The sequence below is a fragment of the Alnus glutinosa genome, chromosome 10 (assembly GCF_958979055.1).
Source record: "Alnus glutinosa chromosome 10, dhAlnGlut1.1, whole genome shotgun sequence".
Classification (NCBI taxonomy): domain Eukaryota; kingdom Viridiplantae; phylum Streptophyta; class Magnoliopsida; order Fagales; family Betulaceae; genus Alnus; species Alnus glutinosa.
Genome location: NC_084895.1, coordinates 20,365,615 through 20,384,689, shown reverse-complemented (window position 1 = coordinate 20,384,689; position 19,075 = coordinate 20,365,615). Strand labels below are relative to the sequence as shown.

The 19,075-nt window shown below is 32.9% G+C and overlaps 1 protein-coding gene across 2 annotated transcripts; it reads left to right on the top strand.

Annotated features, from left to right (window-relative positions):
- The first annotated feature begins 15,705 nt into the window (after nt 1–15,705).
- Nucleotides 15,706–18,674, top strand: LOC133879547 (UPF0481 protein At3g47200-like). Of its 2 annotated transcripts, none has more exons than XM_062318151.1 (3): nt 15,706–15,841; nt 16,292–17,271; nt 17,929–18,674. In XM_062318151.1, the coding sequence occupies exons 2-3, from the start codon at nt 16,305–16,307 to the stop codon at nt 18,471–18,473; spliced, it is 1,512 nt and encodes a 503-aa protein (XP_062174135.1). In that variant the 5' UTR covers nt 15,706–15,841; nt 16,292–16,304; the 3' UTR covers nt 18,474–18,674. The 2 variants fall into 2 exon arrangements, with proteins under 2 accessions (XP_062174135.1, XP_062174137.1); XM_062318153.1 differs by having other exon boundaries at nt 16,226–17,271.
- The last annotated feature ends 401 nt before the right edge of the window (nt 18,675–19,075 follow it).

Genomic DNA, 19,075 nt, shown 5'->3' with positions numbered 1-19,075 from the left:
TTCTTATTTCAAAAAAAAAAAAAAAGACCTTGAGCTGGTGGTCGAGCCACCCTCTTGGGCCAAGTGAGTAGTGGCCAAAAAACCTCATGGCGGCCATTCAAGGGCCATTAGGGGTTGTTTATGCAGCCCCATTTCATCATTCGGGGGTGGCTGAACTACTCCCATGGCCATTGGGATGGTTCGGCCACCCCAAGTCGGCCAGAAGGGGTGGCTCGACCACCCGCTCAAGTTTTTATTTTATATTTTTTTATTCTGGCTGACATGCATATGTTATAAAATGATTGGTGTTGAGACGTAGCATTTAAAAAATTTTCGTCAAAATTTTGGACGGAAGTTGTGTGGAAGGGTCTATTATGGTTTTTTTTTTTTTTTTTTTTTTTTTTTTTTTTTTTTTTTCTCTTACTACAAGGAGTTGTCAGCCAACTTTTATACCCTACGGAGCTAATTGCAAATCGGCATAACCATTTGAAGTGATTTTACATTTATCCATTTTTTATTATGGGGACTTAAACCAAGGCCTTACAAATGGAAAGTGTTACCTCTAGTCAATCTATCCACACACGATGGCTACAACTAAAGGTGTATAAGCGGGGCGGTTATCAACCGCTAATAACTGTCAACAAACACTAACTTTATAACTAAAAAATAACCGTATCCGGATAACTTAAGTACCCTAATTGTGGTTATCGATAATAGGGTTTTAGAAATCCAGTTAATAATTCTAACGTCATTATTTTCTCCTTTTTCATGCGAGTCCCTTCCTATGTACTTTCTCTTCTTTTCTTCTTTCACGTCATCGCCCACTCACCCCAATGCTGCCACTCTCAGATCCAGTCATAGCCTGAGCAATGAGCAGCCTCCCACTTTCTCTTGTCACTCTCCCTTTCTTCAGACTTGACTTTCATCTCTGGCTTCCACGAGGACGACTGGGTTGTCAATGTTGAGCACTACTCTGACCATGAAAGGTCTCTCTCAGTATCTTTACTCTAACGTTGAGCACTACTCTTCTAGAGGTCATTTCAAATTTTTGTAGATTTGGTTGCTGGGAAAGATTTGCAGATTACTATAAGTATTTCGAAAAATTTGTGGGTGGTTTTTATGGGATTTTACTAGCTTTAACCTTGTCTCTTTGTGTTTTTCTTTAGGGGCGCAACTACAAGCAACTAGCTAGGTTGTCTATCATATTTGTTGGCTGTTGCAACTCTTGCAAGTACTTCCTCGTAATTTCTATATGTAATTTCTCAACTTATTGTTGGTCAGCAGATTCCAGTCTAGCCCTAGATTGGCCCACTGGAAAACAGTCAAGAGGATATTGAGATTCCTCAAAGGAATGGTGGACTATATACCGTGCTACAGGGTTAGGATTTGCGACTTGTTGGGTATAGTGATGTCGATTGGGTGATAACATAGATTACCGCAAATTGACATCCGGATATGCATTCTTGCTTGTTGGCACAATTACATTGATTTGCAAGATACAAATCTGTATAGCTTTATCAACCATGGAGGTAAAGTATGTAGCTTGTTCAACAGCGGTTCAGGAAGCTGTTTGGTTAAGGAGTTTCCTTCAGCATCTTGAGATTATCGTGGATGCTCTGGATCCTGTGATGATTCATCATGATCGTTTAGCAGCTCTTGCCTATGCTAAAGACCCCAAATGTCATGGGAGAACCAAACACATTTACATACGGTATCACTACAATAGATACATGGTTGCGCAAAATGAGGTGGTCCTGAAACACATTTCTACAAGTCACAAGATTACAAATCCCTGACAAAACCTATAGCTAGAGATGTTTTTCAGGCTCATGTTAGGAGTTTAATTAGGACTGCATATAATGTAATTGTTTGTTATTCAGTTGACTATTAATGTACTCTTTTGGGATATTTATTTATTATTACATATGATGTTATTCATTATTTTTTTGTTTGGGTTTATCGTATGGCATATTGATTAATATGATTGGTTCCATGATATGAAAGGTATGTCGACAAGCCAAGATCAGCTCACTCACACGAGCGATCCACTTTGGCACTTAAGTAGCGAGCAGAGATGGGATGTTGTGTCCATTGATACTTGTTTAGCAAGTAAGGTAGTTGATACAAACATATGTTGCCTTAGTAGGAGCTAAGATGAGGTCTATGACATTGTTTAGACTACGCATGGATAGCCCACAATCTATGTAACTTTTGATTAGCCTGATGTGAGACCTTAATTTGGCGCTTGAGATGGTGAGCAAATTGAGGACTCAGGTTAGGCGCTTGGGTAGCGAATAGACTACGATCTGTACAATGTATTGAGTTTAGACATATGCTCTTTTTTTTTTTGGAAGAGAACTTCATTGTAGTATGTATTTTATACTGCATGTGCTTATTTGACCAACTATGGAGGTGAGTAAATCGATCCTTACTTCTTCATTATGTGAGTCCCTGAGTCATTTATGGCTCTATATTATGCCCTTGTTGACTTTTTGACTATGTCATTAGATGGAGGTCTTAATGTCTGCTACTCTAGTACGTTATCTATGACTATGATTGATGCAGTCTAAAGGGATATAGTCCGGAAAGCGATTGGACCAAAGTTGAGTGACATAAGAGCGAAAGGAAGACTATTTGGTAACACATCACTAAGTGAATTCATTGTCGACAGGTTAAGGTGCTATGTAGTGATAGCGGCATAATTGTGAGTGCATCACGGTAATTATGGGTAGGTCAAACATTGTTCTAAGTTTTTTGAACTTGAGATTGATTAGAGGCATTTGATCGAATGTGTTCGGATGAGTCTAGGGCATAACGAGACATTGTTCTAAGTTATCTATGACTATGATTGATGCAGTCTAAAGGGATATAGTCCGGAAAACGATTGGACCAAAGTTGAGTGACATAAGAGCGAAAGGAAGACTATTTGGTAACACATCACTAAGTGAATTCATTGTCGACAGGTTAAGGTGCTATGTAGTGATAGCGGCATAATTGTGAGTGCATCACGGTAATTATGGGTAGGTCAAACATTGTTCTAAGTTTTTTGAACTTGAGATTGATTAGAGGCATTTGATCGAATGTGTTCGGATGAGTCTAGGGCATAACGAGACATTTTTTCATTTTGGGATGTTGTTATGCTGGTCTTTTTTTCATTAAATATTTGGTATAGCGCTCCAACCCTTTTATGCTTGTGTTCTTGGTGGTCGCACGGTCTATTTGCAAGTATGAATAATGGAAAATACTTTGAGAGATACATGACTGGTGTTATTCTTTTCAGTTTTTTTTTTTTTTTTATGGAGTAACTGCTCAAAACTGCACTCTACTCAAGAATAGGGTGATACTATAAATAGTCTCCTATTAAATGGGTTGAGATAAGAAATTCAGAAAAAGATAAAATTCTCAGTTTTTCTTGTGCTTCTAGACTGTGGATTTTTCCAATACTTTTTGCCAAGAAGAAGAGGTTTATTAGAGAATCAAGTGAAACAATATTTGCTCACAGTGCAGATAAGGTATTGCTCTATTCCGTTGTGCATGACAATTTTATTTCTAACAAGAAGTTAATATGAAGTATATTTGGATGAACAAAAATTTCTTATAAATTAGTTTGTAGGAAATTTTATACAACCTACATATAAGATTAACGTGTGTCATTTAAACATGTGAGAATCACATATTTTTTTATTAACGCTATTAAAAAAGCATGTACTTCTCACATGAATTAAAACATGTGCTTCTCACATGTTAAGGGACACATGTCAATCTTATATGTAGGTTATATGAAATTTTCAACAAATCGATTTGTAGAAAATTTATGTCCTAATTAGATAGAGAACAATTCTATAAAAAATATTTTTTTAAAAAAAATTATAAAAAAGATTATAGAAAACCAGCTGAGAGTGCTCTTAGCATGGCTGATCACTTTCAAGTTTCAACTCATGTGTCATCCTACTACTACCAATTTAATTAATTTACTTTTTTTTTTTTAAAAAAAAAAAAAACATTTTTGTTTAAAGAATTATATGGCAAGATAATTAGATTGATGCATTCATTTTGACTGAATGGCTTCAATCTTTAGAAAAAGGGATTTTGGAATTTGAATAAATACAATGTGTGTTTGGTAAATGAGTTTTGTTGTGAGTTTTTTATTTGAATAAAAATAAGAAGTGATTGACAAACTGCTTCTCCACTGATGGGGTTCTGTTTTCCATGTTGAGGTGGATTTGCAGAAGATGTTTAGCAGTTAGTTTCTGTAGTTCTGTGGTTGGTTGATAGCAGATTGTTGTTTGATGCTGCTGATCGTTTGGTTGATTGATGCTGTATTCAGTTAGTTTCTCAGTTGAGTTTTCTTTGTTTTGGGTGCTGTTTTGTTTACTGTGGTGTTCTTGTTGTTGGTTCAGCCTTTGTTGGCCGGCTTGTGGTTGGCTAAGGCTATTCTGTTTTGTTGCTACTATTTTTTTAGTAGCTTGTATCCAGTTTTCTGGAGTGTTTGTAGACTTGCTGTGTTTGGGCCTTATAAAGTTTTTATCCATCCAAAAAAAAAAAAAAAAAAGATTTTATTTTTTTAATTTTTTTTTTATTTGAGAGGTGGATATATGAAGCAACGGTACCATAAATCTTATAAAAAATAAAAGTAAATTTATTATGACATTTACAAACTAACCCTTTGAGATGACCGGAGATGCTACCGGTTGGCTAGCAATTTATGAAGTAGCCATTAATGTTTAAGATATGATCTTTTGTCATTTCAAGATATAACTCTTTACCATCTTATTCGTGTAGCAAAGTGATTTCATGTCTAGTCTTATGATTTTTTTTTTTTTTTCAAAGAATAGATAAATAAAAATAAAAATTATAACAGGCAAAAATTGTTATAAATTGTGGTTTGAGTTAGTAATATATAATAATGTCTGTTAATGATTTAGACAGACATTCAAATATCTCAACAAATCTTATCCATTTCTTTAATGATTTAGACAGACGTTCAAATCTCTCAACAAATCTTATCCATTTCTTTAACTAAGAGCACTCACATTGGATCGTGTATATTTCAATCTAAAATAGCTAATCAAAACTCACTTTATCTAGTTTAGCTAATGAATTTTAAAAGGCACACTCCATCCGATTATCTATTCTTAACTCTATACTCTTTTTTTTACTCTTTTTTTATTCTTTTTATCTCTTTTCTACTTTTTATCATTTTACTTTTTTCACTTTTTGTATGTATAAAACAATAAAATAATGGATAGATCGGTGAATAGTATAACTCCACATGTAGAGTTGCACTATTCACAAATCTACTAAAACTCTATTTTAGATTTAGGATAAATAATCTAATGAAAGGGTGTTTTTGTGAGTTTGTTATCTATTATAAATTTAGAGGGGTTTTAACATGATCCAATGTGAGTGCTCTAAGGTCATTCAAATGAACACATTTAATTAACATTTTAAAAATTTGCCAGCTAGCAATTTCCATCAAGCCTGTAGTACCAGGTTTCATTATTGGTTAGTTGTCATAAATGACGTCATCGCAATGAGACCACCCCGGATACGTTTTTCACACATAAGTGTCGTTGGTCAATTGGTCAATTTCACGGTTTCCACCAAACTTTGAGTTAGGGATTTTTTTTTTTTTTTTTTTTACACTATGGTTAGGTAGGTTAGGGTCTATATATGATCAATTTAAAACATCATTCCAACAAGGTTAAGATATAATTATGGCCATCTTCACTGTTAATAAAATGGAGAAGTTTTAAACATATATATGATGTAGATATGTATTGTCTGATGGAGACAAAAGACTCCAATAGATTCCAACAAATATTAATGAGTGTATTATTAATTGTGTTTGTAAATAAAATTACCACTTTAAATGGCTTTTAAGGTTATATTATGCTCTCGTTGACTTAATTGTTTATAATGTAAAAGTTCATATTTATAGAGTAGTGAACAAATACAAATATATATGCTAATCAAATTTCTATGAAGATTTGATTACAATCAACACTTAACTAGCGAATATTTTGATATTAACCTTTTTCAAATATTATAATATTTTCAATCAAACTTAACGTGAGAGATCCTAAAAGCTTAAGTTTAAAAACAAAAATAAGATGGTCAGAAGTGGTGGTGAACTCCGGTGCAGACTGACAATAGCCACTGTGGGAGAAGACTGAGTGGCGGCGTTTGACTGCACTGTGCTAATCGTTTTGGTAAGTGCATGTCTTTTGTATGTATTAAAGTTTTCCAATAATGAATTTACCTTTGTTTCATTCATGTGTCAATATACGTGACAACACATGAAATCTTTCTTCCTTTGAAAAGCAAGATGCATGTGTTGTCTACATATTGCCTCCAAATTCACTTCATCATCCGATTAATAAATGGTATGAACGTTTATGTGAATGTTAGAGCTAGAGAAGGGAATAATTATAATTAGTTGATGTTTTAGCACTGTTTAATAATCCCTTTTCTCTTCTCCTTCTCCTTCTCCTTCCCCTTTTCCTGACTAGTACAGACAGAGCAGGCTCTTGGCAGGAGGGCTGAAAAAATTCAGCCATTTTTCAAGATGGGACAGCCCTTTTTTTTCCATTTCACCCCTGATATGGAAAAAAAATTCAACAGCTTAAACAGTTGTATACAGGGGTAGAATGGGTAAAAATAAAGCTTGTTTTGTTTTACCCATTTTACCCTTGGCAGGAAAAAAATTTGTAGTTATATACAGCGGTAAAACGAAAAAAAAAAAAAAAAAAAAGAAAAAAAAAAGTTTGTCTTATCATGAAAAAGTTGGCTGAATTTTTTCAACCCTCCTACCAAAAGCCTGGACGTCAGGGAAGGGGAAGGGGAAAAGGATTACTAAACTTAATTTAAGAAATAATAACCTACCTTGAAATCTCGTCTAATATTTAGGGTATTACATGATTATCTCATCATTTAGTAATTTCCTCTCCCTCTCCTCTTCCTGGTTGTCCTTCGCCATTCAATCATTTGTTTTTTTTTTTGGAAAATTTGAAACTTCATGAAACTAGTACTTATCGCTCTTAACAATACAATGACAAGTATACAATTAAGGCTATGTTTGTATTGACATAAATTGTTTTTCAATGAAAAATATTTTTTGACGTTTGACTGCTACGAAAAATAAGCGACAGCAGAAAACGGTTGACAACTCTCAAAAACTTTCGACAGAGATTTGGCAAACTAAGGTGGTGGTCTGGTGGAGGTCCAACGGGTTCCGATAGTAGTTTAGCAAACTTCGACGATTGTTTAGTAGTTTCGGGCGAACTCTGATGAAAAATAGTTTACAGTTATATATATATATATAAACTATTTAAAGAAAATTATATATAGAAGATTATTTTGGTCAACCAAAAATATTTTTCATTCCATCATAATTTTCGGACGTACCAATTACCCAGAAAAAAAAGAAAAAACATTTTACAAAAACTATTTGAGTTTCTTTAATCCAAATTATATTCACGACTTGTCTAAACTACTTTCATTTAAGGCATGCCATCTGCCAGCGTTGTATTACATTCAATCCACCAACGTTGTACGTATTACATTCAATTCACCACGTGTTTCCTCATTCAATCACTTTAAATGAAGGAGGGGACTCCATTTATTTTTCTGCAATCAAACCATAACGGGATGGTAAACATTTTTTAGGAGTGGATTTTTTTTTATTATTTTTTTTTAAGTAATAAAATGTTATTGATGCGATTTAAAATAGAAAGAAATTTGTAATTTTTTGTATGAAAGAGTTAAACAGTTTTGTTTATTGATTTGTTTTATTTGAATAGTAATAAAAAATAGTTAATGTTATATAAAAAGTAAAATAAAGGTTAGAATTTTTTAAAGTTATTATTATTATTTTAAAGAGAATAAAAAATAAAAAAGGAAAATGAAGTTGTTTATCAAACGGTGCCGTACCTTGCCACTTGGCAGTTGCCGTCATGATTGATGCTCAACAACCAATTAAGAGACGGTGAGACTTACAAGTTAATGGTAATAAAACAGAGACATGTTATTTATGCTTTAATTAAGGTTGGTCAAGGGGCAGGTGAAATATAAATTAGATTTAGCTTCAAACATTACCACAAAAGCGTGGAAGATTAAGGTGAAAGTTTTGGGGATATAATGTATTTTACGTTTTAAAAAAAAAAAAAAAAAGTAAAAAACATAAAAGAGAGAGAGAGAGGGTAGAGTATGAGACAAAAATAAATTATTTTTAGGAATTTTGTGAAGAATTAAACAGGCGCTGAAAGATAAGCATATATATGAGACAAAAATATCCAATTCTGATTAAAACATCCATAGAAGTTGAAGGAATCTTGTTAATTTTTCCACAGTTGTTAAATTCTTCAGCAATCTTTTACACAAAGGGCAAAAACGTCTGCTTCTCATGTCAATTGATAGGAAAGTGATCGACAGCGGTGGTTATTCAGTGACTTCAAAATAAATAAATAAATTCAAAGTATTTGGATATGTATTACCATAAAAGTTTAACTTTTAAAATGAGAATTTTTAATCTTAATAGTATTGTTCGTTTTGAGTTTCACTAATTTATGGCTTACTCGAATTTGAGAAGGCACTTGAAAATTTCACCATGCAATTGTCAATTTATCATAAACAATGTTCAACAATGGTGGTGATTCAGTGAATTTGATTCCTAAAATAAGAATCATCAATCCTATTAGTATTAGCCATTTTGAATATAATTTATGGTTTGATCAAATTTGAAAGAATACCTGTAATTTTTACAATTGATCTCCTCCCCTACATTTAATTTTAGTTTTAAAAAAGGAGGGGGAGGGGTTAAATACTTTTTTGCCATCTTAATTTTAAAAATTTTCTTTTTTTTTTAATCATCAATCGGTTTCACTTTCGATCACAGGTGGTACCTCGTTTATTGGTATATATCCAAATAATAGATATGTCCATCTGTCATCTAAAAAATTAACAGAATTTTACGTCAAATCAATCAAAACTTGACACGTGTCATATACTTTATTAAAAAAATAGTACATAATAAAATTTAGAAAACTTAAATGTAAAAATGAAAAAAAATAATTTAATAATAACTAAAAACTTTAAAAATTAAAAATTAAAAAAGAACAAACCCAAAGGAGGTCGCCGGTCACCTCAAATAGCAAAATGGGGGAGCCAAAACCATCTCTAAAGGCCTTAGGGGTGGCCGTGCAACCCTCGTTTGGCCTGTGAATGGTTTCACTCCATTATTATTATTATTATTATTATTATTTTTAATAAGGTATATAACACATGTCAAGTTTTAATTAGTTTGAAGTAAAACTTTATTAGTTTTCTTGATTATAAATAGACGGAGGTATTATTTAAATATATGCCGATATACGAGGTACTACGTACAATCAAAAGTGAAACGTATGAGTGAAAAAATATGGTTAAAAACTCTAATGGCAAAAATATATTTAAAAATAAAAAATAAAATCATTACTTTACTTTTAAAGGGATATTCAAGGTAGGCGGTCTTCTTTACTTTTGGAAAAGCACGATGTTACATTGATGTTGTTTAATTTTTTTTATAATATAGCGGGAGAGAGAGACAGAGAGACAGAGACCTTACCTAGCTGCTGAATAAATGAGTGAGGGAGGTGGACAGCAGATATTTTTGAGAGGTAATACATGGGACGAAAAACCGTCCCATCACCCTCTTTTTAAAATAAAATCAAAAAAAAAAAAAAGAACAAAAAGAAAAAAAGAAAATGCATCTGATGATACCCTTTTATTATTATTTTTAGGATTAAATATTCTTATTGTTTATGAGTTTTAAAAACTTTATTTTTTAGCCTATGATTTTTAATTTACATCATAGATGATACATCAGTTTTAAAAAATGACCAAATTAGTACCTCGGTTAATTTCTCCGTCCAAAAACTAACGGTCCGCCACGTGTCAACCTCAAAAGTTGACACGTGGCACTATATAAAAAAATAAAAAATCTTTCAAAATAAATTAAAAAATTAAAAAAATTAAAAAAAAAGGGGGTGACTGAGCCACCCCCTTGGCCACCATGGGGGTGGCCGGCCACCCCCATTTTGGCTAGGGAGGTGGCCGGCCGGTCTGGGGTGGCCAAACCACCCCATCGGCCACCCCCTGGATTGAAAAAAAAAAAAAAAAAAAAAAAAAAAAATCGGAAAGATCTGTTTTGCCGTTGGGGGTGGCCGAACCACCCCCGTGGCCTTTGGGGGTTGTTTGGCCACCCCAAGGGCAAAACAGAAAAAATAAATCCTAAAATTTGGAGGGTTTGGCCCTTGGCCTTTGGGGGTGGTTCGGCCACACCCAGACCGCCCGATTTGGGGGTGGCCGAACCACCCCCGTGGCCCTTGGGGGTGGTTCGGCCACCCCCAAGGGCAAAACCGATCTTCCCGATTTATTTATTTATTTATTTATTTTCTGTCCATGGGGTGGTCGAAAGGGTAGTTCGGCCACCCCAGACCGGCCGACCACCTCCTTGGCCAAAATGGGGGTGGCCGGCCACCCCTATGGTGGCCAAGGGGGTGGCTTTCCTTTTTCTTTTTTCTTTTTTTAATTTTTTCAATTTTTTTTTTAAAATTTTTAAATTAATCTTTAATTTTTTTATATAGTGCCACGTGTCAACTTCTGGGGTTGACACGTGGCAGACCGTTAGTTTTTGGATGAAGAAGTTAACCAAGGTATTAATTTGATTATTTTTCAAAATTTATGTATCATCTGTGATGCAAATTGAAACTCAGGGATTAAAAATTAAAGTCTTCAAAACTCAAGGACTAAAAATGTACTTAACCCTTATTTTTATATAAAAACCAAAAAGAGAGGGGTGGGGACGGTTTTTGTCCCCCACAAATCATTTCCCAATATTTTTATCAGTGAGAAAAAGAGAGAAAGACTGCATAAGAGTTTTTTTTTTTTTTTTTTTTAATATTTACAATGGTTAGGTAGGTTAGGGTCTATATATGATCAATTTAAAACATCATTCCAAGGTTAAGATATAATTATGGCCATCTTCGCTGTTAATAAAATGGAGAAGTTTTAAACGTATGAGGTAGATGTATTGTCTGATCGAGACAAAAGACTCCAATAGACTCCAACAAATATTAATGAGTGTATTATTGTGTTTGTGTCAACTTCGATCTATATAAAATTAATGAGTTGTTCGGTGTTAGGCACCTATGTTATCACTTTAAATGGCTCTTAAAGTTATATTGTGCTCTTCTTGACTTAATTATTTACAATGCAAAGGTTCATATTTATAGAGTAGTGAATAAATACAAATATATATATATATATATATATATATATATGCTAATCAAATTTATACGAGGATCTGATTACAACCAACACTTAACATGAGAATATTTTGATGTTGACCTTTTTCATATATTATAATATTTTCAATCAAACTCAATGTGAAAGTCCTAAATGCTTAAGTTTGAAAACAAAAATAAGATGGTCAGAAGTGGTGGTGAACTCCGGTGAAGACTGACATAGACACTGTGGGAGAAGACTGAGTGGCGGCATTTGACTGCACTGTGCTAATCGTTTTGGTAAGTGCATGTCTTTTGTATGTATTAAAGTTTTCCAATAATGAATTTACCTTTGTTTCATTCATGTGTCAATATACGTGACAACACATAGAATCTTTCTTCCTTTGAAAAGCAAGATGCATTTGTTGTCTACATATTGCCTCCAAATTCACTTCATCATCCGATTAATAAATGGTATGAACGTTTATGTGAATGTTAGAGCTAGAGAAGAGAATAATTATAATTAGTTGATGTTTTAGCCCCGTTTAGTAATCCCTTTTCCCTTGTTCTTCTTCCTCCTTCTTCTCTGACTAGTACGGACAGAGCAGGCTTTTGGTAGGAGGGTTGAAAAAATTCAGTCATTTTCAAGATGGGATAACCCTTTTTTTCCATTTTACCCTTGACATGGAAAAAAATTCAACAGCTTAAACAGTCGTATACAGGGGTACAATGGGTAAAAATAAAGCATGTTTTGTTTTACCCATTCTATTCTTAGCAGGAAAAAAATTTGTGGTTGTGTACAGCGGTAAATTGAAAAAAAAAAAAAAAAAAGAAAAAAAAAAGAAAAAAAAAAAGAAGCTTGTCTTATCATGAAAAAGCTGGCTGAATTTTTTCAGCCCCCTGCCAAAAGCCTGCATGTCAGGGAAGGGGAAGGGGAAAAGGATTACTAAACTTAATTTAAGAAATAATAACCTACCTTGAAATCTCGTCCAATATTTAGAGTATTACATGATTATCTCATCATTTAGTAATTTCCTCTCCCTCTCCTCTTCCCTGTTGTCCTTTGTCATTCAACCATCTCTTTTTTTTTTGAAAAATTTGAAACTTCATGAAACTAGTGCTTATTGCTCTTAACAATACAATGACAAGGATACAATTAAGGCTATGTTTGTATTGACAAAAATTGTTTTTCATTGAAAAATATTTTTTGACGTTTGGCTAGTACGAAAAATGAGCGACAGCAGAAAACGGTTGACAACTCCCAAAAACTTTTGACAGAGATTTGGCAAACTATGGTGGTGGTCTGGTGGAGGTCCGACGGGTTCCAATAGTTGTTTAGCAAACTTCGACAATTGTTTAGCAATTTCTGGCGAACTCCGACAAAAAATGGTATATAGTTATATATATAAAAAATAAAAATAAAAAATAAATAAAAAATAAAAAAATTATTTTATGAAAATTAAAAAAAGATTATTTTGGTCAACTAAAAATATTTTTCATTCGATCATAATTTTCGAACGTACCAATTACCCAGAAAATAAGAAAAAACATTTTACAAAAACTATTTGAGTTTCTTTAATCCAAATTATATTCACGACTTGTCTAAACTACTTTCATTTAAAGCATGCCATCTGCCAGCGTTGTATTACATTCAATCCACCAACGTTGTACGTATTACATTCAATTCACCACGTGTTTCCTCATTCAGTCACTTTAAATGAAGGGGGGGCTCCATTTATTTTTGAGAAATGATAGGGGTACTAAATTCTTTTACCAAAAAATGGGTACCAAATGATATGGAGTTTATTCATTGGTACTTGTAGCATTTCTTTTTATTAATTGTTTTGATCATCTCCAATGAATAAGCTCCACATCATTTGGTACTCATCTTTTGGTAAAAGAATTTGGTACACCTAGCATCCCTCTTATTTTTCTGCAATCAAACCATAAAGGGTTGGTAAACATTTTTTAGGAGTGGATTTTCTTTTTTTTTTTTTTTTTTTTTTTTTGTTTTTAGTAATAAAATGTTATTAATGCGATTTAAAATAGAAGAAACTTGTAATTTTTTGTTTGAAAAAGTTAAAAAGTTTTGTTTATTGATTTTTTTTATTTGAATAGTAATAAAAAATAGTTAATGTTATATAAAAAGTAAAATAAAGGTTAGAATTTTTTGAAGTTATTATTATTATTATTTTTTTAAAGAGAATAAAAAAAAGAAAAAAAAAAAAAAAAAAAAAAAAGGGAAAATGAAGTTGTTTATCAAACGGTGCCGTACCTTGCCACTTGGCAGTTGCCGTCATGATTGATGCTCAACAACCAATTAAGAGACGGTGAGACTTACAAGTTAATGGTTATAAACAGAGACACGTCATTTATGCTTTACTTAAGGTTGGTCAAGGGGTAGGTGAAATATAAATTAGATTTAGCTTCAAACATTACCACAAAAGAAATTAAAATAAATAAAAAAATAAAAATTCAATCGTTCTAATTAACTTGCAATTTTAAATCATAAACCAGTGCAATTCAAATTTATAAATTATCAACAAAATTTAAATTATATTATTTTTAATTAAAAATTCATTTAATTTATGCCAAAAAAAAAACCACACCCTACTAGGAGAGAGGATGGAGCTACCTCCACTATCCCAGCACCGGCAGCCAAGCGCACGTCTCCCCTTGGCCATATCCATCCAAAGGACACGGGCACATTGACTTTTTGGATTAGGAAGCTTTTTATTTTCTTTTATTTATTTTTTTCTTCGACTTCCATCACTATGTTGGCTCCAACCCTCCCGCAAGAGTAGTTTATTTTATTTTTTTTAATTTGTTTTCATTTTTCAATTTTTAAAATTGAGGAAGTTTTTAATTAAAAGGAAAAAATAACTCAAAATATTTTGATAATTTATAAGTAAGAGTTGCAAGTGAATTTTATTTTGTAAAAGTGTGGAAGATTAAAGTGAAAGTTTGGGGGATATAATGTATTTTACGTTTAAAAAAAAAAAAAAAAGTAAAAAACATAAAAGAGAGAGAGAGAGGGTAGACTATGAGACAAAAATAAATTATTTTTAGGAATTTTGTGAAGAATTAAACAGGCGCTGAAAAACAAAAATATCCAAATCTGATTAAAACATCCATAAAAGTTGAAGGAATTTGGCGTATGTAAAACAGACAATGTTGACTTCCGTGCTTAGGGTGTTGATCTCTATGAGTCTTGTTAATTTTTCCACAATTGTTAAATTCTTCAGCAATCTTTTACACAAAGGGCAAAAACGTCTGTTTCTCACGTCAATTGATAGGAAACAGTGATTGACAGCGGTAGTGATTCATTGGCTTCATAAATAAATAAATAAATAAATTTTAAAGTATTTAAATATGTATTAGTATAAAAGTTCGATTTTCAAAATGACAATTTTAAATCTTAATAATATTACCTGTTTTGAGTTTCACTAATTTATAGCTTAGTCTAATTTGAGAGAACACTTGCTAATTTCTCTGTACATTTGTCAATTAGTGAGAGTTTGACTTTCAAAATAAAAATCATCAATCATATTAGTATTATGCATTTTGGGTATAATTTATGGCTTGGTCAAATTTGAAAGAACACTTGTAATTTTTACAATTGATCTCCTCCCCTAAGTTTAGTTTTGGTTAATAAAAAAGGGTGGGGGTAGGTTAAATACATTTTTGCCATCTAAGTTTTAAAATTTTTATTTTTTTTTTATCATTAATCGGTTTCACTTTCGATCACAAGTGATACCTCGTTTATTGGTATATATCCAAATAGTACATATGTCCATCTACCGTCAAGAAAATTAACAGAATTTTATGTCAAATCAATCCAAACTTGACACGTGTCATATACTTTATTAAAAAAATAGTAAATAATAAAATTTAAAAAACTTAAATGTAAAAATGTAGAAAATAATAAAAAATGATTTAAAAATAACTAAAAAAAAAAAAAAAAAAAAAAACCCAAAGGGGGTGGCCGGCCACCCCCAAATGGCAAAATGAGGGGAACCAATACCATCCCCAAGGACTCACCACCCCCGTTTGGCCTCTGAGTGGTTTCGGCCCATTATTATTATTATTAAGATATATGACACATGTCAAGTTTTGATTAGTTTGACGTGAAATTTTGCTAGTTTTTTTTTACCGTAGATGGGCTGAAGTATTATTTGAGTATATACCAATAAACGAGGTGCCACTTATAATTGAAAGTGAAATTGATGGGTGAAAAAATATGGCTAAAACTCTGAGGGTAAAAATGTGTTTAAAAATAAAAAATAAAAATCATTCCTTTTGAAGGGATATTCAAGGTGCATGGCCTGCTTTACTTTTGGATAAGCATGATGTTACATTGATGTATTTTAATTTTTTTTTTTTTTTTTTATAATATAGCGGGAGAGAGACTGAGAGAGACCGTTACCTGCTAAATAAATGAGTGATGCACTTGGACAGCAGATATTGTTATGAGAAAGATCTTTAAGAAGAGAGAAAAGGACAGCAGACGAGTGTGGGGATTTAAAAGGAGGAGCTCTGGTGTTCTCAAGCAGCCAACAGTCGAGAACTTTCTTCTTACAGGCCAGCAGCATTTGCAGGTTCTTTATTCTCTCATTTCATATCTTCTAGCTCTCTTCAATCCCATACATATTTTGAAATCATATACTTGGATGGTTATAATCTTCTACTTTATTTGCTATCTATTCGTTGGAAAATATACTGTGTTAGAGAGCCCCTTCTATACTGTGAAAAGATTACCTTTAATAAGCAATCTAAGACGAATTGTGCGAGCTATATATTGAAATTGCTTTGTGCTCTGAAATTTAAAAAATAAAAATAAACTATGCATCGCAGATTTTGATTCGATTCTGTCGTTAGTGTTGGTTGATTGTCTGCGTTAGAATATTTTTTATATTAAGGTTTATTTCTTATTTTATTTAGTATAGGTTGACTTGTTTATCACTCCTAATTTTTATATGCAGCTTTGATATATAAGATGTAGGCCTAACACTTGATGGTTTCTCTGTCACTTGGAAACGAACCTGCAGACTGAGAAAGAAGATGGTTCAGAAAAAGGGTCTCAAATGCAAAGAGTTGGTCATTGACATCCCATTTGTTCTTGAGCCTCCCGCGTGGCCCGAGTGCTGCATCTACAGGGTTCCAAAGAAACTTCGAAAAGTAAACAACAAAGCCTATACTCCTAAGTTAATCTCAATCGGCCCTCTTCATAATTACGGCATGGAAGAATTCAGGGACATGGAAATGCAGAAACTGAGATATTTGAGGGAGTTCTGTTTTAGGACTGGGAAGAGCCAGGTGGATCTTGCAACAATCATTGAAGAGGCAGAAGTAAAAATCCGCCATTGTTATGCGGAGACCTCAGAACTCAGCAGTAAAGAGTTTGTAAACATGATTCTATTGGATGGCATCTTTATAATTGAGCTCTTCTGGAGGACTTTTGAAAAGAAAGAAAAGGAAGAAATGGAAAAGAAAGAACATGAAAAGAAAGAACCTGAAGAGAAAGAAATGGAAAAGAAAGAACCTGAAGAGAAAGAAATGGAAAAGAAAGAACACAAAGAGACTGAAATGGAGAAAAAGGAATATGAAGATTATATATTAAGCAAACCGTGGCTGAGGGATGGTATAGAGCATGACTTGCTTCTACTTGAGAATCAGCTTCCGTTTTTTGTTCTTGAGGATTTATACAAGTCCGGGGCTGAAGGCCAGAAAATGATCGAGAAACAGAAAGAAGACCCCCCGACAAAAGAGCTCAAGGATATTCCCTTTCTCGAGCTTTGCCGCAACTACTTTTCTAAATATGATCAGCACCCAAATTCCGATATTTTTAAGGGGAAAGAAATTAAACATTTGACAGATTTGCTGAGATGTTTTTTCTATCCGTCAGACCTGAAGGATAAAAGAAAGAAGGCGATTGATCACCTGTATAGTGCCACAAAGCTTGACGAGGCCGGAGTGAAATTCAAAAAAGTTGAAGAAAGACACCTGCTTGACATCAAATTCGAAAAGGGTAATGTTAAATCCATCCCTACTTATTTGAAAAGCATAAGTTAATAGAAAATAGTTAATTTAATTATTTAATTATATATTTTAATACTCTCTTAGCTTGTGGGTTCAAATTCATTCTTAATTAGTAAGAGGTGAAATATTAGAAAATCTTCACTTACTACTCCTAATCTTTCATCACTTTTGCAATCATACTCATAAACTTTAAGAAGTGTAAATTTAGTGTATACATCTTTCAATTCTTTTCTATTTCATCCCAGTGTTAAAATTTTTCGTTAAATTTTAATGGAGATGTGTTAAAATTCTTAAAATACCCCACATTTGTTTAGGAAAAACAAAAAGAAAAAAAATTACATGGATTTATGCGTTGGTTAGGATTTAATGGAATTTGAAAAAAATATCTATTTTTGAATCTTTGAAAATATTTTTATATATATTTTTTTAAAAAAATAAAAAAATAAACGAGTATTTTGAAAATTTTAATTGGATTTAATGGAAATTCTTAATGGAAGCCAGATTAACATTGATACAATAAATTGATACTTTTTAAAATTTACGGGTATGATTGCAAAAGTGACGAAAGAGCAAAGATGATAAGTAAAGTTTTCTTTAGATAGAAACAATGTTCGAACTTAGTCTCTGATCATGCTATATTCGACAGGTCCGTTCTTGGACTACTGTCCTTACCTGAATTGTTCATGGCTCTTGAATTGCCTACCATGCTTTATCTGCTTGGAGCGCATGCAATTTTTCTTGGAACTCCCTGCCTTTGAAGTAGGGCACGAAACCGACTGTGTTTTCCGAAACATCATGGCCTTGGAGCAGTGTCATTATCCAACGGAAGCTTACATCTGCAATTACATTCTGCTGTTGGATTCTCTTATCAACACTGAAAAAGATGTGGATCTGTTGGTTGAGAAAAAGGTTATTGTTAACCAACTTGGCAGCCATGAAGCAGTGGCGAGACTGGTTAACAAGCTTGGTCACCAAATTCTAGCAGAAGATTCCTGCTACTATGAACTCAGCGAAAAACTTAATGGGCACTACGGAGTCTTCTGGAATCGAAACATGGCAACCTTGACAACAACATATTTCCGCGACATTTGGAGGGGCACTGCAACGGTTGTTGGGATTATCTTCCTGCTTTTAACTTTCTGGAATATCTTCCTCAGGCATTTCGTGAAAATGCCTCACTCATGGTCCTAATTGAAGCTTTTTGCTTTTGCTTTGATTTGTCTTCCTCAGGCATCTATGGAGAGTCTGTATTTGCAGCTAGCTAGTAAAGTAGTTTGTATCACTGTTCACAAATAAGAAGGGTTTATCGTCTGTAATTTTGACATCATGTATATATAATGCTAATAAGGTGTTTAGAAATTAATAATAGCGTAAGATTTTCATCTTTCTTAATTAACTTTGTCGTTTTCCTTGGCGCATGCATATATATCTTACTTGATCCAAAAAGTGATAGCAAGTAATTATTGGAGAACTTTGTCACAAGGGTCAACTTGAATAAGGTGCCTTTGTAGTAGGCAAATGATATTTGTACATATATTTATATTTGATATAAGACCTATGTATAAGAGTGTGTAAAATATACATATAAATAACATATCTTTTTAAAATAACCGTTTTTTTTCTTTTTTTAAAATAAACGACATTAACATAGCCGAATAAATGAGAGGCTTAAATTGGTGCCTTCCATTAGAACACTAGCAGCAGCTTATCAACCATTTTCCCTATATTTAGGGAACAAAACCACTTTTTATTTCCCTAAAAAAAAACACCCCACAATAGATTCCCTTAATTTT

Coding starts and splice junctions, on each gene's coding strand:
- LOC133879547 (XM_062318151.1), top strand. CDS start 16,305: ATGGTTCAGAAAAAGGGTCTCAAATGCAAAGAGTTGGTCATTGACATC. Junction 17,272..17,928: donor TGACATCAAATTCGAAAAGG/GTAATGTTAAAT, acceptor TATATTCGACAG/GTCCGTTCTTGGACTACTGT.